Here is a 24,653-nt window from a genome sequence, read left to right as displayed (position 1 = left end):
AATAATATGGTGAAGTGAATTCTTAGATTTTCATGAAATAATTATATTATATAATACAGGGTGTTGCAAAAAGGGTATACTAAACCGGAAGGTGGTGACAAAGGGGGTCATCCGAAACAATTTTTGTTCTACGAGGTTAGGAAATTTGCAAAAATATTTGTTCTCCATAGTAAAAAGTCACGAAAGTTGTAGAACAAAAGTTGTTCAGAATGACCCCCTGAGTCACCCCCTTTCGGCTTAGTATACCCTTTTTGCAACACCCTGTATACTTGCATTCACGAGCAATAAAAAAAGTTCACTTACAAAATAGTTACATTTTTAGTTGGTACCTAAGTAATATTCTGAATGCGTTCAATATTGCAGACGCTGGTCTTTACCGTTTAGAAATAATTTAGTACTATTGTCACTGGTTTTTTTTCGTTGTTCCGGTGGTTTATAAAATAAGTATTTTTTTTGCACACCGTACTTATGTACTTTCTCATTGTGAATTCCGTCCGTGGATGATCCTTCTCAATGTTTATAAAAGGAGAATTCACATTAAATTCGCACAGTCCGGGCTGAGTGTCGGGATATGTGTGAAATCTGTCGGAATAGTTTCAGATTTACAGACGGTTTTTCGTGATAGTGAAGTGATGGTGTAACGGTTATTGGATTCAAGTTATAGTTATTTAGGTGATTAAGTTAAAAGTAAGTTAAAATATCTCTAGTAACTAAGTACTTTTATTTAAATACATGCACGCTTCCTAATTTTTTCAATAAGTCTTTCATTCACCCAAAAGTTGCCTGGAAGAGATCGCTTTTAGCTAGATTTAGATTATTATTATTATTACCTACTCAAGTAGTTTTATGAAGTTAAATTTTTAAATAGTTGTAGAGTAGGTATAGCTTTATTACATAAAAATCATTTAGTTAGATAACATTCAGGCGTATTACAATAGGCGGCCTAATTAATCGTTAAAAGCGATCCCTTCCAGTCAAATTGAGGTTGAAGGAGAGACGATGTACTGAATTATTACATATTTTGTGTAGGCTGCAGTGGTCAAATAACTTCCATCAATTCCTAATAATATTTTTACACAACGCCCGAAAAAATACCTATCGAACTTATGGATAAAAAAAAAGAAATTAAGAAGCTAAAAGCAGCGATCCGCCACCGGAAAAAATTTAAGGTGTCACCGCCACCTTCAAGAAATTTCAATTTACTGAGAGTCCGAGTCGGTTTTAATCATAACCACACCACCACCAGTTGGTGGACCAGGCGGTGCTAGGGGCTAGGGGGTTTACATTTAACCTATGGTTTTAAATGGTGGTGCATTTTATTTTCAGGCCTCAAAAAAAGATGGCGGTGAAATACGCGGCGTTGGTCGTCATTTGTTTCATCGCAGTATCTGAAGGTCTACCGTCCAGGCGTAATGTGGAAAACTTCAACTTGAGGAGCAGTGCAGTCTTGAAGATGTTACGGGTAGGTCTTCTTAGCTCACCAAACACATTATCATTAACCTGGGGTTTGATAACAACTAGTATATTTATGTTTTTATTTTTGGACCACCATAGGGGTCTTAACGGGTCATTTTCATATTTTTCTATGTTAGTGTAGGTACCTGTACACCTTGGATAGTCAGCACATGCTGGGTTGATGTCTTTTTGATGCCCAGGACAGCATCCTTTACTTATTTTAATTCTTTGTTTTGTATTGTATTTTTTTTCAATAGTTTTTGTTGTTGTCAGTGTTTCCAATAAATGTTTGTTAATAATAAAACTATTTTTCTTTCAGGAAATGGATTCAAGAAATGGATCTCAATCACAAATGGAGTTAGACCTTCCGGCCAACGCATCATCAATACGACAGAATATCACTAACAATTTCAGGTACTTCATTTTTTTCCATACTTATTACGAATATTGCTGGCTATCGACTATTCATGCCAACATCCTCTAACTACTCCCGGCTACTTGTGTATTTATTATTATTATTTTTTTTTTATGCAGCCTGTAGTGTCCCACTGCTGGGCAAAGGCCTCCTTATGAATTGACCACCGTTCCCGATCATGTGCTTCCTTCGGCCATTGAGGCAAAAACCTGTCATTATCATCATCAAACCATTAAAATTATCGATAGATATAACTGAGCACCTGGAACACTGCCACTTTTACTAACAAATTACTCTATTACTCTTACACGTTATCTGATTGTTGTAAATGGTCCAAGTCTATAATATGTATGTAATTCTTCGATTCCAGTTGCGAGAACCGCACATACGGCTACTACGCGGACGTGGACAACGAGTGCCAGGTGTTCCACGTGTGCCTCACCACGCGGTCCGCGGCCGGACGCAACACCACCTACCGCTGGAGCTTCATCTGCCCCAACGAGACCGTCTTCAACCAGGTACGGGGGGCCTTGAGCTATGTCTGCATCATGTTTGATAGTTATGAAGTGAAGAAATTCAGGTTGGGAAGATACATTTTTAGGATATATGGGTAATAGCAGTGGGCTTAGTATAGTTCCTTGGGGAACACCGTCCCTTTTTACTGAGATTTGCGATTAGATTTTGAATTAAGTTTTGAGTCGTTCTCAAAGTACTTATATTCATTTTTGTTACAGGAAGTCTTGACTTGCACCAGACCGAGAGATTCTATCAACTGCGAAGACTCACCTAGCTACTATGATAGAAACGATGATATTGGTAAAATGAATGACACTAAAACAGAAGACAACAGTAATAATACGAGTAGCACCAACAATAAATCAAACAAACAAACCAATACTCGAAAACAACATAACAATAAAAAACAAAACTTAGTTATGGAGGAGACGCCGAATGTGAATAAACTAATGGATATGGATACGAATAAAGATGAAATGGAAACAATTATTTACAAAGAAATAGAAAAGATGTTGATGAAACAACAAGAAACGTTAAATAACAATAAACAAACTGAACATAATGTGGAAACGCAAATGTCTGATAATAAACTCAATGAAATGGTTAACCATGTAAGCACCATTGCAGAAAACATTCAAATATCTCCTACAAATGATAATGCAGAAGTAATTGATTTAAACCTAGCAGGTGGCACAAATACTGATAAGGGATATGATGCGATGAATGTAGATGTTGATGAATTCAAATTCACAACAAACGATGAAGTTGAAAAGGCTGTAGAAAGCAGAACCACTGGTAGAGAAGGAAAAAGAAATAGAGGAGCATTCCGGTTTAGTGCTGATAGTAAAAGAACAGCGAAGAAATACCATCTCTGATACCAATTGTTTTTTTATTATAAATGTAATTTAAGTACTTTAAGTATATTCATAATAATAAATTAATAGTTTACATTTTGAATAATGTATTTTGTTAGTCCGTTTTTGGACTTTAATTTAATTTAGTTTTTCTGTTCTAGATTTTGTGACCAGAATATAACTAGTGAAATAAAATTATATTCTGGTGAATGAATATTTAAATTTTAAGACCACTACTGTAGGAAGAAAGGTACATACAAGTGAGGCATGTAATGCCTCTGGCTTTATGTTGGGATGATAAATATGGCGTCCAACAGTAATGTAATGACTTCACTGTTTAGTTAGATCAACTCTAATATAAGTATATTGTAAAACTTTAAGTAAAAATGTGTAAATAAAGTACTAAAAAGACTTCAAAATAAAGTATTTATATATTTTACTAAACTGCATTTTAATTTTAAACTGTTATACGGTGTACATTATTAACCCGAATAATTTATGAATCAATTAAGGCTTTTTGCTAAAGGTTATTGTAGAGTAAAACGCCAATTTGTCATAGGCCAAAATAATCCACAAGTCTCTACCAAAACCACAACGTATATTCTACAGGACCAATATGCAATAAGTAGTCATCTAATAAAATTACACGCAAATGTAATAAAAAAGTTTATGGCTTTCCGTTCTACGTATTCAATTAAAACACAGAGATTTCGTGATAAATTAAGTACTTTCTTTCACCAATCCGATACTGTTCGAATTGAACACAAAAATGTTTTAATAAGTAATTTATTTTAAAAGTAACAATATGTTATCCAAATTGACATATTTTATCTGGTTCTTTGTATTTTGCCATGGTTTAAGTACTAAAGAAGAGGAATTAAAAAACATAATCAAATCAATGCCAGAGGCGGAAAGAAACGAATTCATCCACTCTCTAGCTAAAACCTTAAATATATCGAAAAGTGTACCACCCAATCTCAGCACACTAAAAGAAATGGAAGATGTGACAGAAGTGATCGATCCAACAATGGATAGTCATAAAGAAGAACCAAATGAAATATTTCCCGATTTAGCAGAACAAGGTAAAAACGTTAAATTTATACTTGATGATGACAACAATGACGATGATGACATGCAAGATAAGAACAGCTTTGCAGATGATAATTTGAGCGATAATGAAGCCGGGAATATTAGTGATGATCAGGAAGATGGTAAGAATAGAAAAGATTTCACGCACAGATCTACGACTACGAGTAAATCAGTCAAAGTCATAGAGAAAACAGTTGATAAAATAACACGTAACAGTATAGATCTGAATAGCAGTATAAGTCACGTTGTTGAAAAAAGATCAGATGGTCCGCTACAAAATGATCTACCACCGGAATCCCATAATCTAAAAAGTAATGAACATACATCAACAATAATTACAGCACTTGCACCAGAATCGTATGAAAGTACCACTGATTCTGAAATGGTTTCAGTTTCAGTAGAAATAGGTACTTTGGATTTTAATAAATCAGAAACAAATTTCCATGACGAAATAAATCCAAAAAATACAAATAATACTGAACAACCAGTTGCACAGACAGAATTAGACAAAAAAGACGATGATAATGTAAAAGAGACACCACATGTGACGAATAATTATACAATGGACAGTATCGACGAAGCAACTTCTACTTCCCTGAAAATCGAAGGTTCCAAATCAACTACATTTTCTAGCACAATTCCTACTACTATTATTAAAACTGAAATCATAAAAAATGAAACAAACCCTATAGTTTTTTTACAAAACAAACAAGAACGATCAGAAGATGATAAACGACTCATTGGTGCTGGGTTTGAAAATACAACTGTACATCCAGGTAAGTTTTATTTAATTGTATTGTATAGAATAGCTGTATAATTTATAATATCTTAATATTTATAGGTACTATTTTAGTTTAGGTTTATTAGTCGTAGATCACATTTTATTCTGTTTCATTTAATAAACTTCATTGTATTATGTATGTTACTTGTGGAATAGATTAAAATAAGTAATTACCTAATTGTTGGATTTTTAGATGCAAAACAACAATCCGTGTCGGTAAGTACCCAATTGCATGACAATGCATGGGGCATAAAGGCATATTACAATGTCTTAAATTACTTGGGTGTAAATGAATCTGCCGACAATATAAAAATGATAACAAAAAATGAGCAGAGTAAAGCAAAAGTAGTTTCCAAAGTGAAAGACAAAGTTACTAACAAAGAAAACTTGGTGAAATCAACAGTTAGTGACAAAATCAATGAAAATTTCACTGGAAACATAAAAGACTATTTGGAACATTCTAGAATTATCTACAATAACATGCTAAAAGTTGCTAAAAACGTGAAAAATATGGATGTAAAACCTAAAATAGAAAGTCGTGATGCTATCGTATATTTCTTGAATGAAAGACCACAGCACAAACGCAAAAGAAATAAACCGAAATATGAACTTTATTACAAAACTCAAAAAGGATACATTGGACAACACTATCTTGCGGATGACGGCATGAATGATCCAATTAAAGAGAATAAGAAAACATCACTTGACGATTTAGAACCCTTTTTTAGTATGATGGAACATATGATAAACAGAAATGATATAAAACTTGTCAGTTACGATTGGCTGGCAGCAACAGTTGATATACAAGCAGCTGTAGTGAAGTTAACTTCACTTTCGTAAGTTAATTTAGACTCCATACACATCCGTCTTACATCTGAATTTACAACCAAAACTAGGTGTTCAAAGACAGCTGAAATCTTGTTTCTCGGGGAAAGACATCTGACAGCACCCTTATTACGTTTTTTTGTTTGTATCAGATGGCTTTCCTCGTGAAATTGAATGTAAGTACCTAAGTATTTAAGAAACAGATTTTACATCTGTATCTATATCTATGAAAAAACATAATATATGTATTTTAAAACTATTATATCGTACATAAAGTAGTTCATTTAAGTACTGCTTTGATCATTTCGTGGTTTAAGACCTAAAGACAAAAAGAGCCCCTCCCTTATCCAAACGGAGAGTAGTTTGTAAAAATTGACGTTAATCAGAATTTTTTATATTTATACGATGAATAAAAACATTTGACTTTGTTGACGATACTTAAATTCATTCATACCGCCGCGTCGTAGGTGGCTACTACTACTTTCGTTGTTATACATTTTCTTCCAGTGAAAAAATCTACGAAGGCATTTACATCCACCCATACGATCTATCCCTTCTGAAATACACCCAACATCTATTCAACGCCGTGAAGCCTCATGGAGGGAACCCTGAAATAATAAGTCTTCGTAGAATGCATACGCGAGATAGTTTACTAACATTTCTGGACGAGCTCAGAGGAAGATTGTTTAATGTAAGTAAAAAAGCTGACCTCCGAATCCGAATCCTAACTTCCTAATTAATTAATACCTATTATAAATGCGAAAGTAACTGTGTCTGTCTGTCTGTCTGTAACTCTTTCACGCCAAAACTACTAAACGGATTTGAATGAAATTTGGTATACAGATCGTCTAGACCCTGAGAAAGAACATAGCCTTTTTTATCCCGGAATTCCCGCGGGAAAACTTTTTAAGGCGAAGCGAAGCTCGCGGGAACAGCTTTTTATATACAGTTTACAAAAAGCTTGCTAGCGTCACCGTGAAACCCTGTGTCCATGTCCCAACTCAGGATGATGTGCGCCTATGGAATAATCTTCCCGAGAACATTAGGAAGGCTCCTTCTCGCAATGTCTTCAAGCGACGAACCCGTGCTCATTACCTCAGCAAGTTAGATCAATAGCATTTTCTTTTACCTCTTTGAATATTATAATTATGTATTATTGTATAAATTATATATATATATATATATTTACACACGAATACTTCATAAATATAATATTTATATATATATATATATATATATACTTCATAAATATAATATTTATATATATATATATAAATATTATATTTATGAAGTATTCGTGTGTAAATAATATAATTTATATTTATCATTTCTTGTAATATGTATATTTTATGTATTTCTTTTAAGTTAATTATCAAGTGACTTTTTAGTTTTTCCTGCTTTTATATACTTATCTTTTTTTGCACCTTTTCACCTTTTTACTTGTACCTCCTGTAGGTTGGCTGGTAGAAAATGCTTTTAGCATTAAGTCCACCTTTTGTACACTTATATCTCATATTTGTGCAATAAAGTATTAAATAAATAAATAAATAAATGATGTTATGTAAGAAGGTGAATACCCTCTTACATTTACTACACAATCCACTCACACCGAAATCTAAAACAATTTTCCATTTTCCAGTTACACAACTCAATAAAGCAGATAGCACAAGCCACCACCTACAGAAATCAAAACTGGTTCCGTGATTTAAAGGCTGTCTATCTGAGAAAGCCCTCCCAGAAACAAGTGTTAGAGGTCCTTCTGCACCTAGTGTCGTCTGGTTTGTTCTCACTGATAGACCATAGTGCTATAACATGGGTGCAAGGGGATTATCTGTCTTATATATTAAGCCATCGAGAAGAGGTGCTGAAAACTGAACACGAGCTCAGAGTTGCACTGAGAATATTGCGTGAACTAAAACGTTTCGGAGACTAATCTTTATTAAAGTTTTGAGTAAATACTTATCTAATCCCCCTTTTCTTTTGTATAATTTCTCCCCTCCGAGGCAGTCTGGAAGAAATTACTCATAGTAATAAGGCCGCCATTTGTACCGTCTATGTTGTGCATATTTTATTGTAATTTCTGTGTTTGTGTGCAATAAAGAATTATCTATCTATCTATCTAATATTTATCTCCTGCATGCCTTCAGTTTTACCGTTGTTAAATATTTCTTCTTTATTAAAATACACTTACTTATAAGCAAAGAAATAGATCCAGTGACTTAATATGGAACTTCAATGGCAGGTGAAACTTTTTTATTGCTCGGGAGTGTATTAGTGTGGTTAGTATATAAACAAGCATGTAGTTAGTAGGGAATAGACCCCCGCAGACTGCAGACTTTTAGTCGGCCGATAGTTTGGTCGGGTTGGGTTGCTAGCGCGCACACTGGACCAACTAAATAGTTGAGTTGGTAGTGCGCAGACTGTTCACAACTGTCGGCCGATTGCTCTGACTGAATCGCTCAGTTAGTAAACATATTTTGAAGTGAGCGGTCGCATAATGACGGTCCCGCGTCAAAACTCGGGAGCAATGGGAGATTTTCAAGCATAGACAACAACCATAGACAATTATAGATGGCGCTAAAACTGCATACTGGCATGATACTGGCATACTCAACAGCACTGCATTTTTTTAATGGCTGGCATGGATTCGAGTCCTTTAAGCCAGTACAAAAACCCAATGGATGTGAATTCAACCATATGCGATAACGATAACTATTACTACATGCCTGTTATTTTATGCATAATATTGAGTGTTAACTAGTTTAAGACGATTTTGAAACATTTAAAGTGTCATGGAAATGCCTCATTAAAACTATCGGCCGAGTCGGCCGACTAACAATCGGGTAGTGTGCGCGCGCGGACCAGCGCCATACTGATCTAGCCATCGGCCGATAGTTAGCCGATAATTTAGTTTGAAGGTAATCGTGAATCCCATCCAACTTTTTTATCGGCCGATACCTAATCGTTGTATGTGCGCACTCCCATACATCTCCATACTGATTAAGAGCCCGACCAAACTATCGGCCGACTAAAAGTTTGCAGTCTGCGCGGGCTTATATTGTATTTAGATTCAAAATGTAAATCGACCCGTGAAGTTGGATCTGTCTAAAAATACTTAAGTAGGTACTTACCATGAAAAATATTCATTTTTTACAACACAACTTTATTACAAATAATATTAAACATGGCCTTTGTACACAGCTATTTTACCTACAATCTTAAGACTTTAAACAAAAATAAATGAATTTATAAAATACCTACATATTTAGTAGAAACTGATACTATTCTTAAAATTTAGAAGCCTCATTTTAACAAAGCAATCACTAAAGCTTTGGTTTTACATACCTAAGAAAACAAATAAATCTTAAATTAAATAAATATTATACACATACCAAAGTATAAAACCGTCCATAAAACATGTTATCTACATAGCGACCAATTTTAATATAACGTAAAGTCTGTTTTTTTCTTCTCAGATACTAAATTGACAGATTTGAACGGTTTACCAACAGTCGATTGTCCTATTGGCGTAGAAAAACAGAGTCTAGAGTCCAAAAACACTCACTTTACAACATAAATAAAATCAAATAAAATATTTTTATTACCACCTACGACCATCAACCATTTGGTACCAGGCGTTTTTTGGTAAGTATAAAATAATCTCAAATTTTTTACCCGTCGCAAACTTAAATTGTCGGACTCTATCCACTGATTGCAAGTTATTATACTAACTTATTTAAGCATAAATATTTTTTTTTGGTATGAGTGCTAGGCCTAATGGGTCGATTACACCTAACGAGTACAGTGGCGAGTCAGTGTCCTCGGCCGCGCGCTCGGTCACTTGCTAGCCGTTCATCGGTCGAGGATCGGCCTAGGATACTGTCTCACCACTGTACTCGTTAGGTGTAATCGACCCATAATTCTATGCTTAATGTCTTATTGATGTCGTTTCAGAAGGCACAATTTCTAATTTTAATGTTTTCAAATGCTTTGTTTAAAATTCGTCTCTCTTAGCCTTTTCATATATCTTACTTTTTGCTCGAAAAAATATAGTTTGACAGCTTTAAATTAGAATTTCTGCCATCAGAATCGACATCATTATTTTGGTTTTTTTATAATATTTAGGTCTATGGTTTCGGCCTTCAGGCTTCAGTTTCCAGGTCCGCTTCTATTTCTTCCGGGGTTCTCAGGTCTATGGCGAATTTCTTCTTTAGTCTTGGTGGTCTTTCGAATCCATCTGAAACATTTTATAAAAAAATCTGTAAGTAAGTAATAAATAGACGGCCGAATGGCGTAGTGGGTGCAGCAATGCACCTCTGCCTACCCCGCAAGGGAGTACATTAGTACAAGGCGTGAGTGTGTGTGTGTAAGTAATAAATATGATCTATATTATGAAGGTTCCGGGTTCGATTTGGCCGTGGCAGATATTTGCTTTAAGACAGATATTAAATATGTTTTCGGGTCAAATGTAAATATGTATCTATGTATTTGCGTATGTAGCTGATATACATTGTATATCAGCTGTCTGATACCCACATTACAGGCTCGGCTCAGCTTTTGGTCGGATGGCCTTTTATGAGATGTCCCCATATATTATTATTATTATATTACAGTCCACCAACCCGCACTAAACCAGCGTGGTGGACTAGGTCTAAAAAACCCCTTCATTGGAAGGAGACCCGCGCCCCCGCAGTGGGCACGTGATGGGTTCTGAAGACGTGATGACGATACAGGATGAGTCTTTCGTAGGTGCATATCCGGAAGTATGTTACAGAGCTCTTTACTCTGAACAACTGTTGTTATAATGACCTTGGGATATTCTCGAAAAAAAAATCTACTCCCCATACACAGTGTCACGTAAACAACAAATTTTTGTATGGGAAAGCATCTTTTTATTTCGTTATATCAAGGTCATTATAACAAAAGTTGTTCAGAATGAAGAGCTCTGTAACATACTTCCGGATATGCACCTACGAAAGAATCACCCTGTATATATAACACTATTAGTGAGTATAGTGATACCTGGTGAGGTCTGCATCTCCTTGACTCTCCTGGAGTAGTCCTGGAACGCTGCTGCCAGGGAGTACGTGAGTCTCCGGGCCGCATTCCTGGAAATATATAAATAATAAATAAATATTTAGGGACATCTCACACACGGCCATTCGACCCCAAGCTAGGCAGAACCTGAGTTATGGCAGGCCTGTGTCACTCCGCGCATGGGCGGCGCAGGCGCCAGCCTGGCGCCTGCCCCATCGATGGGGCAAATCTAGTCGGCTGCCGCAAGCGGAAGACGATACACGCGCGCGCTATTTGTTCCTATTTTGTACTAGTTTATAAATGTCGTATTTAGGTATTTATTAAAAATTATGAATAGAAAAATGGACATAAAAAGAAAAAAAAGCAGCAAAAAAATACTGTGCCGTATTTAATTGCTTAAATACGGATCGTGATCCAAATTTAATTTTTTTTAGATTACCAAAAGATGCTGACAGGTAAAACTAATCTAAGGGCGTCTTGCACAACAAAGTTAATAGACATGCGAAAAATGTATCACCAAAGAGAAAAGAGAGATACATTTCATTTCCCTCAAAGATGCGTATCTTTCTTTCTTATCTTCTTATCTTTTCGCTCCGATTGCTCAGTGCATCAATTGAAAGGTGAATCCCTACGATGAAAAGAGTGAAATGTGGAAAAGATGCATGAATGTTAATAACAATGGAAAAAATATTTTTCTAATAATCTTGTAAAGATGGTATATTTAAGATAGCTTTCAAACAAAATTCTAAAACATCATACTTAGAATTTTAACATCAGTAATTTTAGTAGTTTAACTTAAAGTTCTTATCAATAGCGCACCCTATTTTGACATTATTAAAAGTTAATTCAGTTTACTTTTAACAAAAAATGTACTCCTGCGCGTATCTTCTTTGTTAGGGATCGGTAGATGAGCGAGATCAACATACACGAAAGAGCAAGAGCGATTCACTGAACGAAGTTACTCGCGGAGTCTCGGTGAAACTCGGGTTCATATTACTCCCTATAGTCTTTGTGAGTAAGTGATAAGAAGATAAATAATTGTCTCAAGTGATTGAAAGAAAGAAAGGAAATATGGGATGAAGTTACTCATTTTTATCTTTCCCTCGCGAGCTACCCAAGTCTAAAAGTTAAATAAAATTAAATAGTTTGTCTCTTGCTCTGACAGTATAATGTCAGAGCAAGAGGTCATAGATTTAATTTTATTTAACTTTGTTGTGCAAGACGTCCTAAGTATTTTATTGATTTCTTCTACGTTCCTTATTTGAAATGAAATTAATCCGAACTACAAACCCTTTTTTTTCTCCACGTTGAACAAAGTCTATTCCAATTTTGTTTTCGTTAAAGTATTAAATTTACAGACACAACTACCTTCAAAATGCATTAATGAATCGATTATAAAATGTGCGCTGAGTGGGATTAGTGCTTAACGAAACTAACACGTTCTGTATCATAATATAAATTATATCCATAATATAAATTATAACCAAAAAAAAACATGTTTTCACAAAATTAAATGTTTTAGGTATTCATACATATTTTATGTACTTCAAAATATCTTAACTATGAAATTGTTATTGTTTTTACTGGTTATTTCCAATAGAAAAAAAGTTTGGAATAGCTTTGTATTCTAAATTCAAATTAATTTTGTTTTAAAACATGACATTCTTTTTACAAAGTCAGTCCGTTGCTTAGTAAACGTTGTAGTCTGTGGTGCTGAGGCAACCCTAAGGTGGCTTCTTTTTCAATGCGTATAACCACGTATAACTTATTATGCACCGTAGTCCAGTGAAATAAGGCGCATATTCCCTCAAAAATTAATTGGTAGGTAAGTAAATAAAAACGTGTGCGGCCGGAACGCGATCTAAATTAGATCTTATTGCTTATGGGATGGAGTCATATTTCTTTGCAAGCCATTGCGAAGATGGGCTTCTGTACCTGGTACTAGTTATTATTCTGTGGTTATGGGTGTCGGATAGCTGATATATTTACACAAATACTAAATATAAATATCAACACCCAAGACCCGAGTACAAATATCTGTCTTTAAACAAATATCTGCCACAGCCGGGAATCGAACCCGGGATCTTATACCCAGGATTAGCCGCATTAGGCGCGCCCTAGACCTACAATAATATTGTGAAATATAATTATGTCAATATTGTGCAATAACATTGAATTGCGTTTTGTATCCAAATGACGTTTGCACAATCTTCAATATTAACCCTAGACGATCAATCATATTGCACAATATTGAAGATATTGTCTAGGTGTCTAGGGGTCTGTAGGGGGGGGGGGGGGGAGGTCTGTGTGTCTAGGGTTTTTGTCATCCCAAAAACAGTTGAACTCTACTTTGAAATAAATAGGTAGTCAGATAATACTTTTACGTACTGTACTAGACGTTAGGTGTGAAAAATATTAAGTTAAGATAATGCTTGTCAAAATTTATCTCTGCCCATCTGATAAGTATGTCTACATTCTCATCTAGATACTATTTAGGTTACGATAGATATCTTGACTGACCTGAATATTTTCAGAGATAACAATAATACTGAAATCTGAATCGCTATATAGGTACCTATTCTTACAGTTTTTATTGCAAAAAAGATAAGGACATAGTAATTTTCAGGATATCTGCAAATTTCATAAAAATTATCTCGGTAGTATTTTGCGATATTCCACGATAATAATACATCTAATTGATACGGTTCGAAAGATAGGTATTTTGTAGATAATATATTATGTATACTGTTCAGGCCTTCTGTTAACTAAGATAAGATAATTATATTATCGTAATGGCGAATAATAAACACTTATATGTATTATTATGATAACTAGCTGTTCCCGCGAGCTTCGCTTCGCCTTAAAAAAAAATCCCGTGGGAGTTCCGGGATAAAAAGTAGCCTGTGTTCTTTCCCAGGGTCTAGACCATATATAAAACAAATTTCATTCAAATCCGTCCAGTAGTTATGGCGTGAAAGAGTAACAGACAGACAGACAGACAGACACAGTTACTTTCGCATTTATAATATTAGTTAGGATTAGGATCATAACCATACCTGGACTCACAAACGAAGGCATGGCATTCGAAAGGGTTCAGCCCTTTCCCGTCAGCCGCATCCTTGACAATTATCATGGAGAAGACCCTGGTGTAGACCAGGTCCTGGACGCCATAGCTGATGCTCTCGATGTTGAAGAAGACAGACATATGCTCGAACTCTTCCTTCTTGTTAGTGTTGACTGTTTCTAGGAATACGCCGTCGACTGATATTAGGAGTTTGACTATTGGCAGGATTTGGCCTGAAAGGGGAAAAGGTTAGGGTTTATAAAACGCTTTAAATTTTGGGAGGGTAATGGGAAAAAACATAAATAATTGATATTTTCAACTCGTAAAGATGACATCGCGTTTTAATAACACCTCCAAAATCAAGGGTGATCGAGACAGCAAGAAAAAAATAGTCAGCAAATAATATAAGTCATCAATTGAACGGGACCCAATCTGGAGTACAGCTTTTTAAAACAGCAGAACCATAAGTGGGCAACCCGACTGTCAGATATTCTCAAGGTGCCCGATAGCCTCTGACCAAAATTAACAACTGCTGCCGAAGCAGCAACCGGCACGCACAGCTTAACGTGCCGTCCGAAGCACGGAAGCGTCCAGAAAACAACCACTTGAAATCGGTCACCCATCGAATGGCTGACCGTGCCATGTGTTGCTTAACCTCAGTCATCAGTTACGGTCACTGAAGCTGGCTCGACTACGGACGAGTCATCGATAATTTGGGCCATGGCAATCTGTTTCATGAAGAAGAAACCTCATTCTTACCTGGAGGTAGAGCCTTGGCAGCAGCCACCATGAGGTCGACAGGTCGTCTCGTGTGTTTGATGCCCCACAACCCTCGAGCGTCGCTCTGCCCGAGGTACTTCACCTGAAGACAGGAGATAGGATTCGGTTAAATATAGTATGAATAAATATAATAAATATGTAAGGACATCTCACACACGGCCATCCGACCCCAAGCTAGACAGAAACTTATGGGTGTCGGACAGCTGATATATCTACACAAATAGATACCAAGACCCGAGTACAAATATCTGCTTTTAAACAAATATCTGCCCCAGCCGGGAATCGAACCCGGGACCTTCGGCATAGCAGACAGGGCCACTAAACAACTACACCATTCAGCCGTCAGTCATAGTGGCTGGATGATGATGCCTAACGTTTTGTGTACAGCCTTATTATAAAACGTAGACTAAATATAGTACTGGTTTAGAACTGTTTAAAATCCAGAGTTTTCTAAAAAATCTGTAGTGTAAAGCTGGTACCAGAACTATCTTTAGTCTTCGTTTCATAATAAGGGGGTTTGTAATAATAATATGTCCAATCCAAAACCAAGCTTGGCAGAACTGTAATATGGGTATCGGACAGCTGATATATCTTCACAGATACATACATAGAGTGACATAGACCCTAGTACAAATATGACTGTGTCTTTAAACAAATATGTACCCCAGCCGAGAACCGAACTCCGCACCGTCGGCACAGCAGTCAGGGTCACTAACCACTGCACCATTCGGTCGTCCTTCTGTATATGCATACATGTATAATCGTTGATAATTGGAGCAGGGTCTAAACCGGATGTGACGTCATCAGCTCACGCATGAGTGCTTCCGGGGCCCGGAGAGGTCACTCTATATCACGAAAAACTAAGTTTCGCGAGCCACGACTCTATCTCGTTGTAGTAAACGTGCCGATTGCACGACAGCTCTCGTTAGTTCGTTTTTCGTCAGTATAGAGTAACCTCATTAGTACCTACCTACCGATGAGATAATAATAATATGTTGTGTCGAGAGTGGAGGTCATGGAGACAAAGAAATATAGGTGTTTGTATAAAACTAGTAACGTACACCATACAATATTAAATGGATGTTCCTGGCTTGGTCACCGAAGCCGATATAGTAATGGCAAAAGAAACGTCTCGACAAATAACACACCTTTTCGCTCTTATTTAGAATTAGTTCGGATAAGAAGACATTGCGACTTTATTCAGAGGTAAAATGGTTGTCATTAGGTTGAACTAAACCTCTAGAGACCCAGAGACCTCATACGATGACATATATTGTGGATACCGACGACAAGGTTCAGACAAAGTTTAGTTTGCAGCCGCCGAAAACTGAAAGTTGTGAAATTTTAGGTCTTTTGCATCCATCTCTAGAGGTTTAAACGGTTTGACAGTGAAGAAATTGCGGATAGTGGGGGGTAGTGGTTGGATGAGGAAGGCCGAGGACCGAGTCTTGTGGCGCTCCTTGGGAGAGGCCTATGTCCAGCAGTGGATGATTATTGGCTGATGATGAAATTGCGGATAGGTTTTTTTATTTTGTTTTTGTTCGTATTAAACATCGTTGTTGCTCAGGTTTTGTGTCCCTACATTATTTCACCCACAGTGGAAATGACAGCAGTAATTCCAAATGATTACGCTAACAGAATGCAAATGGGAGTACAGTTGAATTAACGCGCAATATTGCCTGTGATGACTTTAGAAAGTCCACTAATGTTGGCCCCATTAAGTTAAAAATTACCATGGGTATGGGTAATTTAAATTATAGCGCCTGTTACCATTATTTGTATGGTTGCACCAACAAGAGTCCGACAAGGCAATATTTTTTCACGACCCATCACTTCCCCACTGCTGGGGCACGGGTCACTATCCAATGAAGGAAGAGTTTAGGCCTGGTCCATCACGTTGGCCAAGTGCGGGTTGGTGGACCCCAACACAAGCAAGCTTGTGCTGAGAGAGTTGTCGGGTAAGTGGGCAACTCGACTGTCAGATGTTTTCACGCCGCCCGAAGGCCTCTGACTAGACTTAAGGTAAAAGGGTGAAGATTAGACGTTAGATACTCGTTCCACTCAAGAGAGCCACGTACAGGATTGCAAAGTTTATCTAAATGCAATAAGTGTACACCTTCCTTTTTTACTCCATAAGGCTTTAATTCACCCACAAGTTGCCTGAAAGATATCGCTTTTAGCGATAAGGCATAGGTATTGAGATTACTCTCACTTTGTAATGTGTTTTTTTTCGAGTTATATTGTGTTTTGTATTGTATGTATTTAATGTATGCTTGACTATGATTATATGTTATGATCACTCTTTCAACACTCTATAAATACATACAATTCAGCTATTTCCATACGATTTCCTATTTCATTGTAAGCGGACGGACAGACAGACAAAAGAATAACGGTGTTCTCTACGTGAAAAGGTTTTCGTATGTGTATATCATTGTGCTATATGCTTGCTAGGTGTGACTGAGTTGATTATCGGATATATAATTTATTATTCGTCGAGATTAGACTTAAATAGCTGTTGTTGACCCCAGCTTGCAAATTAGGTTGTTATGTTATTGTTGTATGGTGGCATCGTTAGTTTTTTAACGTTTGGACTGATTTTAAAGTGTGCGTTTTTTTTGTTCTTATCGTGTGCTTACCTTATTGAGATTTTGATCAAATCTGGTCTTAAAAATTACACATTACTCCAAATGTAGTTTTGCAATCACGTCTAGCCTAGACTAGTGCCTAAGTGTTCTAAAAATTCTCATGCTAATGCACTTTTTAATTACCTAGCTAGATCTAGATTGGTTGCAGAATATAATGTAGGTATAAATATACACAATACACTCGCGATCTATGAAAAGCTCAATTTTCAAAACTCCGACACCAAATGTCCCCAACGATTTAAACATTTAACTTAGAATTTGATTATTTTACTTTTCAGTTGGTAATATATTCTGCGCTGTTTAATTCACTTCAATATTGCGCAGACGGTGCGTTTTTCCGTTTAGGAGTTATTTAAGTTGGTGCTATTGTCACTGGAACTTTTTCATTGCTCGTGAGTGTACTTTTTCATCATTAGCCTATAGCAGTCCACTGCTGGACGTATGCCTCTCCCAAAGCACGCCACTGGATGCGATATTTAGCTTTCCGCATCCAATCATAACCAGCCACCTTTCGCAAGTCGTCACCCCATCTAGCCGGAGGGCGTCCCACACTACGTTTGCCTAGTCGCGGCCTCCACTCCAGAACACGTTTACCCCATCGGTCATCGGTTCTTCGACAGATGTGACCAGCCCACTGCCACTTAGGCTTACTAACTCGGTGAGCTATGTCAGTGACCATAGTTCTTTGTCGGATTACGTTCCGGATTCGATTGATTTGTACTTTTTAAACAACCTGTATTCTATCTAGATTTAGAAAGCTTACTTGGAACGCGATGGGCAGATCGTCTATCGTCACAGGACCTTCGTTTTCCGCCATCTTGGATTTAGAAAATCTTTTATTGAACCGTCACTGTTCTATTTTATCATCTTCTTGAAATTAGGTCCTTCTTCCAACATTACATATCTGGAACAAAATAATGCAATTTGAAGATTCAAAATGTCAAACATGGTTCAAATCATAAAATACGATACTAAAATACTGTGCCTACACTTTATTTGCACAAAAAACCACATAAGTACCCTGAAAAAAACACCCTAACATAGAGCTTTCACTATGTTATTGTATTTTAGACGTTTCCTTATGTCTGGTAAGTAAAGTTGGTTTTTATTTGCAGTCGTCAAATATGTATTGGATTTTGAATGTCAAAAAAACAATATATAATGGACAGAGTATAAGTTTGGTCATTTTACTTAAAAAAGACATTGGTGTACACCAATATATAAGCAAAAGTATAGTCTTTTGACCGGATTATGACGCAAAAATAAACACACAGAATAGATTATACATTATGTACTTAAGTAAATTATATGTTGCCTACCTACATAGTTACGTTGCATACAATCAACGAGGTATGTTTGGATATAAACCTTACAGTTGGATAAACACAGACGTTGGATAACAATATACAATCATTATGTAGCTACCTAGACTGCTTTAGGTTTTACAATTCAGACTGTTTTAATCTAGATTTTTATCGACTGTGCGGCAGAAGCGAAAGATATGGGAGGTCATTCTAGAGTACGAAAAAGAACCACGATTCCTTTTTGTTGTAGTGCTTAGATTATCAATATACGGACAAGATGGAGTATGGAGTGTCAGTGCAAAAGAAACGACTTGAAATAATTTTCATACCCGACCACTAACACTGCGCTCTTATTTTGAATTATTTTGGTTAGAAGATTTGTGTCTTTATTCATTGGTAAGTTGTCATTAGGTTGAACTTATAATGGTTTGACAGTAATAAAATGCGGACAGTTTTGTTATTTGTATGCGACACACCATCTTGTTCCTATATTTTTAATCTAAGAGTAAGCGTGACAAAGAACTATCTAGAGCTGTGGTTAGCGCGGCAACGCTCCGAAAATTAGTTTTTCGTAATCTAGAATTTGTCTACATCAGAAATAATGTTATAGAAGATAGAGTGACCCTCCTGTGATTAATAAACGGACTCGGCTTCAAAATGGCCATTTGTTAAAACCGTTAAGAAACAGGTGCTTACGCACAAAAAAGTGTATTTTTTCCTGGATTTTATCAACAATATATTGAGGGGTGCGTTTTGGTTCCGTTCAACGCACCTTTATATAATAATTTATTGACTTTCTTTAAAGAACTACAGACAGAGAATAGAGACTATTCTCAAGGCAGACATATTAGCTGTTCCCGAGAGCTTCGCTACGCTTTAAAAAGTTTTCCCGTGGTAATTCCGGGATAAAAAGTCTTTCTCAGGGTCTAGACCATATGTATACCAAATTTCATTCAAATCCGTCCAGTAGTTTTGGTGTAAAAGTGTAACAGATAGACAGACAGACACAGTTACTTTCGCATTTATAATATTAGTAAGGATTAGGATATTAGTTAGGATTACCTAGATTCGACAATGAGACTTACACAGCAATCACGTACTTACTTTGTAGAAAAAAAATATTTTAACAAAAGTTGTGCAGGGTGACGAGTTACATCACTGTCTTTCAGATATGCAATTTATCCTGGGGCACCCTGTATAAGGAACAGTTGATACGTCATCCGTAGAGGTTTCTAACGTATTCACATCCATTGGCTAATAAAGGTAAGCGTCCACCTCTCGGCAACAACGGACGCATCGCATTCAGTATTCTTTGTATAGAAATTCACACAAGTGCGTCCACTTCATCGGCATTGCCGACGCCGTTTCTCCATACATTTGTCGCAATCCGTTTGGTCCGATACGTACGATACCGATAGATGGACGCTTACCTTAAGCTGATGATGAACAAAAAATGCTTAATTTGACACGATATTGTCACGCATAGCGCCCATGCCCTTATGTGTGACATTTACCCCGCACTCACCCTAGTAGGGTGAACGTCCCATGAACGGTTCACTGATTTTCCACTGACTGAACAGTATGCGGGATGCACACCTGTCTGTCTGTCTGTCTGTGTGTGGAATGCAAGTGGACTGTCTATCACCAAGCGGTGAACGGTGGTCTTAGGTTAACGATATACCAACTAGATATCACAATCAAATACAAAAACAAAGCTGAATTCTATCCGTATTTTGTTTACTGGTGATGGACCCATTACAAGCAAGATTGTGCTGAGCTGAGAGAGTTGTCGGGTAAGTGGTCAACCCGACTGCCATTTGTTTTTAAGCTTCCCTAAGACCTCTGATAGGTTTAACTCACATACAAATTCATGGCCTTTTTCATAATACGTGTCCATACAAATATGTTTCTTGTATGTATGTATGATACATTGATGATAAGGCACGAGCTGATAAAACAATACCTGAACTTAAGTACTTCAGTGATAAGTACTGATAACAGTTGATGTCATTAAAATGTACTATCGAGGAAGCCGATGTCGTTAAAGCCTAGAATCGCTTGAAGTCTGCCTGCGTTTTCACTACAAACAACTCGCTGGCGCGACGAGTTTCGCACAGGATATTGTTCTTAAATGGAGCCAGTATGGGTTTCCCTGATGGTATGAATATGATAGACACTGATAAGGACAATATTGTTTTCTAATTCTTTAGTGTGGGAGGTACACACTTATACAGCATTTTTTTAAATGTAAACATAATAAATTCGCGTGCAATGAATAAGTTCCAGTGACCTAGCATCAAATTGCTCCTAAACGGAAAAGACTAGCTTGATGACGCTTCTGCAATATTGAACTAAGTACTTACATTTAACAGTGCATCAGAATATTACCAAATGAAAACGTTCACGTATATTTTGATCAAATTCTAAATTAAATGTGAAAATTAGGTTCATTTGGAGTCGGATTTTTTTAAGTGGAACTTCTAGGTACATTGCTCGTGGGTATATTGATAATACACTTAGGTCTTTACTCTCTACTCTAATGCTCCCAGAAAGACTAAAACTGGCCGCAGTAAACTTCGCGCTTAATATTTATTATTGTAACGAATATCTCTCCAAGTATTTCTAAGAAATTCTAGTTTTATTGTCAACTGAGCATCTGTCACGAAAATAAGTCACGATTTCTTCCGAAGTTCTTGTAATACAAAACTTTGCACAAGAGTATAAAAATAGCAAAAAAATTATATTTTTTTACACCTATAGCTGTCTGCCTAGCAGATGCCAGACTATCTGACCCCAACATAAATCAATATTGTATGTATATAGTAGGATAAATTATATAGTATATTAATATTATTATATTCCAGATTTGAAATTAGAGCACCTATAGTTACCTATAATAAAAGAGGATGAACCCATTTTTTACATATTATTAAACTTATAAGTAGATACAAATAATATTTCTACATACACACATATGCATACGCTCACGACTGTAATCCCTGAAGGGGTAGTCAAGTCAGGGGTGACTCACAAAAGAGTCACCCACTTTTCGATGTATATTACTTAATTGTACTCGAGTCGCGAGCCGTATCGCCGTGATTTGCGATAATTTACGATTAAGAAGGAAACAAAATTAGCACAATAATTACGATTGTTATCTAATAAATAACTGCAGTTTAGTACTTAAGTACTATTAACAGTAGTTAATGACATCCAAAGAGGAAAACGAAGGCTAGAAATTGTAATGTAGAAAATCTATTATAATAACTTAGTTACTTATTAAAAAACACTTAGGTATATACTTAATAAAATAAACATTAAAATTACGTAATACTTACAAGGTAACCACAAATCCTTTATAGCTTGATCACAAAAACAATTCACAAAATTTTAATTTTAATTCATCACTTATAAAAACACTTTAGGCTGTAAACATAAATTCTTAAGCCTAAAAAATTAAAAAGAAAACAGAAATAAAAATGGCCGTCACATCCGTCCGGTTAGCATCGAGGTTCGAATACGAATACTCAAATTTAAAATCGGAATGATAACCGACCATTTTATTACGGTCTCTGACGCTACTATCAACTCCCCTATAACATCCATTCTTTGTATAATTTGCGAGGGGTGAGGTAGGTCTACTTAGTTGGTCGTCGTGTGTGTTATAACAATATGCCTTCTGGCAGCCTTTCAATCGATTGTGGGCCTTTTGTGTTGGTAGTTACGGATTACATTGAAAGGGAAAGAAAAGGTGGAAAATTAAATTTTCTTCCAAATGTAGAGGAGTGATAAGATGTACAGGGTGCTCGTTTTTAGTAACCGTTGCACTTCGGTTAATCTGATTAATCCTACTAATATTATAAGGCGAAAGTTTGTGAGTATGTGTGTGTGTATATAATAATAATAAAAATAATAAAAAATCTTTATTGCGCAAAAGAAATGTTACATATTTACTATATATTAAACAAGGTATTATACTTAAACTATATCTATGCACACGTCTGAATTGGACATTAATCACAAGGAGCAGGGGTCCCCAAACTAGGCTCAGCCCGTATCTTGGGGTACCAAAAATGACTTGACTAAAGTGAATTTATATTAATTAGTAAAACTTAAACAGTGTAACTATGTTACACAAGTATGTTTGATTATTCACGTCAAAACGGCTAAACCGATTTTAATAAAATTTGGTATGGAGTTAGCTGACGTGAAATTCGCGTAATTTTCACGGGAAAATACTTTAATTTTAATAAATAAGTAATAGTATATTGTTAATTCATAATTTGATTGCCCTTAGGTACTACTAATCTAACCTAGCAGGCAATAGACATGCAACTCAAAGTTCATATTAATTTAAGTCTATTAGCTTAATGGATGACTCAAGAACGTTATCTGCCGAGTGTGGTTTTAAACCCCCGACAAAAAGGGGGTGTTATAAGTTTAACGTGTCTGTGTATCTCTGTGTGTGTTTCTGTCTGTGGTAGGCTACCACACATGGTAGCATAGTTCCCAAACGGCGGAAAGTTTTTTTTTGGGTCATTTTATCAAAACAGACTTAGCCGTTCAAAAGTTATGAGTCTTTTAGTGTCGGGGGTTTCTGAAATTATCCATCATGAAACAAAATAATATGTAGTTGACTTATAAAAATACTAAATGTGTCTAACATTTTGGTAAAATTCCATCTCAGTGCTTTGCTTACCTATTTTGTTAGTTAACGACCCCACCGTATTACCTATCACCCTGTATATCTAATCAACACACTGAACTACTGATATCCTGCATGTACACACACACACACACACACACACACGCTATCTATGTGTGTGTTCTCATCTGTTGCGTGACATAACTAAATTATGTATTCCCTTTCGCCAAGCAAAAAGTAACTTTATCACACACGCTATAAACACTATAAGATTTTAGAACACAAAGTTGGGTTTGACACGTAGGTGTAAAGGTAACATAAGGTGGTAGTTACAGGATTTTGAGCTTTATGATGTAGAAATTACGGTGTATGGGAGGTGTAAGGTTATTGATGTGAATACTGCAAGGCTTTGTGCGATATAGGTGGACCATGACCATTTGGTTGATATGGCTTGGATATGGTTCGGCTGTGCCATTTTGAAACCTAGTAAGCGCCGCCTAGAAGAGTCCGCGGGGAAGCACTGGATGCGGGCCGCCTCCGATCGGACAAGGTGGAAATCACAGACCTGTACTTGAATAGACAACGCTTGTCTCATTCCTTGTATAGAAACCAAGCGTGCCATTATTTTTATACCTACTGTCACGTCAGTCACGTCACTTGAACGATTTAGTTTAGGAACGTCCCTAATGACACTGCGCTAAAGGAAGATAATTTCACTCCCTTTTTACACGCGAAGTACATGCATTTGCGTTGTCTACTCAAATACAGGTCTGTGGTGGAAATCATTGGGGGAGGCCTATGTTCAGCAGTGGACGTCCTATGGCTGAGATTGTGAAGCGCCCGCTACAGTTCACTGCACCAGCGCTCTTAAGGACGAGCCGCCTCTGCTTACTAGGTTATGAAATGGTCAGTGAGGGCGATTTTAGGGTAAGAAAACCATTTAAAACCTAGTTACTTTTTCTTTTGTGCATTACAGCAACAAAATTAGTCATAAATGATATAGCATTGTATGTAAAGCCTAGGTTCCGCCGCTTCTTTTAAGCTTACATTCGTTCAGATATGTATCGTAGTTTTGACATGAAGGGACAAAAAAGTTTTGTGGCTCTCCTGAACATATTGTCTCATGGCTCTTACTATGTTTTAAAATGGCACAGCCGGGTTCTGTCTATCTACCAGTAACAGGTGGTAACTTTATCGAAAAAGATGTGTGTTATAAGTTTAACGTGTCTGTGTGTCTGTG

The 24,653-nt window shown here is 36.5% G+C and overlaps 3 protein-coding genes across 3 annotated transcripts; 2 read left to right on the top strand and 1 right to left on the bottom strand.

Annotated features, from left to right (window-relative positions):
* The first annotated feature begins 552 nt into the window (after nt 1–552).
* On the top strand, nt 553–3,343 carry LOC105380401 (putative uncharacterized protein DDB_G0286901). Its single transcript, XM_048633245.1, has 5 exons — nt 553–687; nt 1,327–1,462; nt 1,775–1,869; nt 2,241–2,388; nt 2,605–3,343. The coding sequence occupies exons 2-5, from the start codon at nt 1,340–1,342 to the stop codon at nt 3,259–3,261; spliced, it is 1,023 nt and encodes a 340-aa protein (XP_048489202.1). The 5' UTR covers nt 553–687; nt 1,327–1,339; the 3' UTR covers nt 3,262–3,343.
* Nucleotides 3,344–5,625: 2,282 nt separating this feature from the next.
* On the top strand, nt 5,626–7,868 carry LOC105380488. The gene is made up of 3 exons (XM_011550097.3): nt 5,626–5,946; nt 6,443–6,626; nt 7,575–7,868. The coding sequence occupies exons 1-3, from the start codon at nt 5,777–5,779 to the stop codon at nt 7,866–7,868; spliced, it is 648 nt and encodes a 215-aa protein (XP_011548399.3). The 5' UTR covers nt 5,626–5,776.
* A 1,793-nt stretch (nt 7,869–9,661) lies between these two features.
* On the bottom strand, nt 9,662–22,326 carry LOC105380577 (low density lipoprotein receptor adapter protein 1). Its single transcript, XM_011550200.3, has 6 exons — nt 22,107–22,326; nt 18,228–18,368; nt 14,796–14,898; nt 14,029–14,269; nt 10,958–11,043; nt 9,662–10,172 (listed from the first exon to the last, which is right to left on the bottom strand). The coding sequence occupies exons 2-6, from the start codon at nt 18,279–18,281 to the stop codon at nt 10,078–10,080; spliced, it is 579 nt and encodes a 192-aa protein (XP_011548502.1). The 5' UTR covers nt 18,282–18,368; nt 22,107–22,326; the 3' UTR covers nt 9,662–10,077.
* Between the last annotated feature and the right edge of the window lie 2,327 nt (nt 22,327–24,653).

Source organism: Plutella xylostella, chromosome 2 (genome assembly GCF_932276165.1).
Source record: "Plutella xylostella chromosome 2, ilPluXylo3.1, whole genome shotgun sequence".
Lineage (NCBI taxonomy): Eukaryota > Metazoa > Arthropoda > Insecta > Lepidoptera > Plutellidae > Plutella > Plutella xylostella.
This window is presented reverse-complemented; position numbering and strand designations above follow the sequence as displayed.

Bases quoted from the DNA above. Each gene is read 5' to 3' on its own strand.
- LOC105380488 (XM_011550097.3), top strand. From the start codon at position 5,777: ATGAATGATCCAATTAAAGAGAATAAGAAAACATCACTTGACGATTTA. The intron at 5,947-6,442 runs GTAAGTTAATTT...ATTTTCTTCCAG, and splicing joins GTGAAGTTAACTTCACTTTC to TGAAAAAATCTACGAAGGCA. The intron at 6,627-7,574 runs GTAAGTAAAAAA...TCCATTTTCCAG, and splicing joins TCAGAGGAAGATTGTTTAAT to TTACACAACTCAATAAAGCA.
- LOC105380577 (XM_011550200.3), bottom strand. From the start codon at position 18,281: ATGGCGGAAAACGAAGGTCCTGTGACGATAGACGATCTGCCCATCGCG. The intron at 11,044-14,028 runs GTATGGTTATGA...ATATATTTCCAG, and splicing joins GCCTTCGTTTGTGAGTCCAG to GAATGCGGCCCGGAGACTCA. The intron at 10,173-10,957 runs GTATCACTATAC...AAAATGTTTCAG, and splicing joins GGAGATGCAGACCTCACCAG to ATGGATTCGAAAGACCACCA.
- LOC105380401 (XM_048633245.1), top strand. From the start codon at position 1,340: ATGGCGGTGAAATACGCGGCGTTGGTCGTCATTTGTTTCATCGCAGTA. The intron at 1,463-1,774 runs GTAGGTCTTCTT...TTTTTCTTTCAG, and splicing joins CAGTCTTGAAGATGTTACGG to GAAATGGATTCAAGAAATGG. The intron at 2,389-2,604 runs GTACGGGGGGCC...TTTTTGTTACAG, and splicing joins ACGAGACCGTCTTCAACCAG to GAAGTCTTGACTTGCACCAG.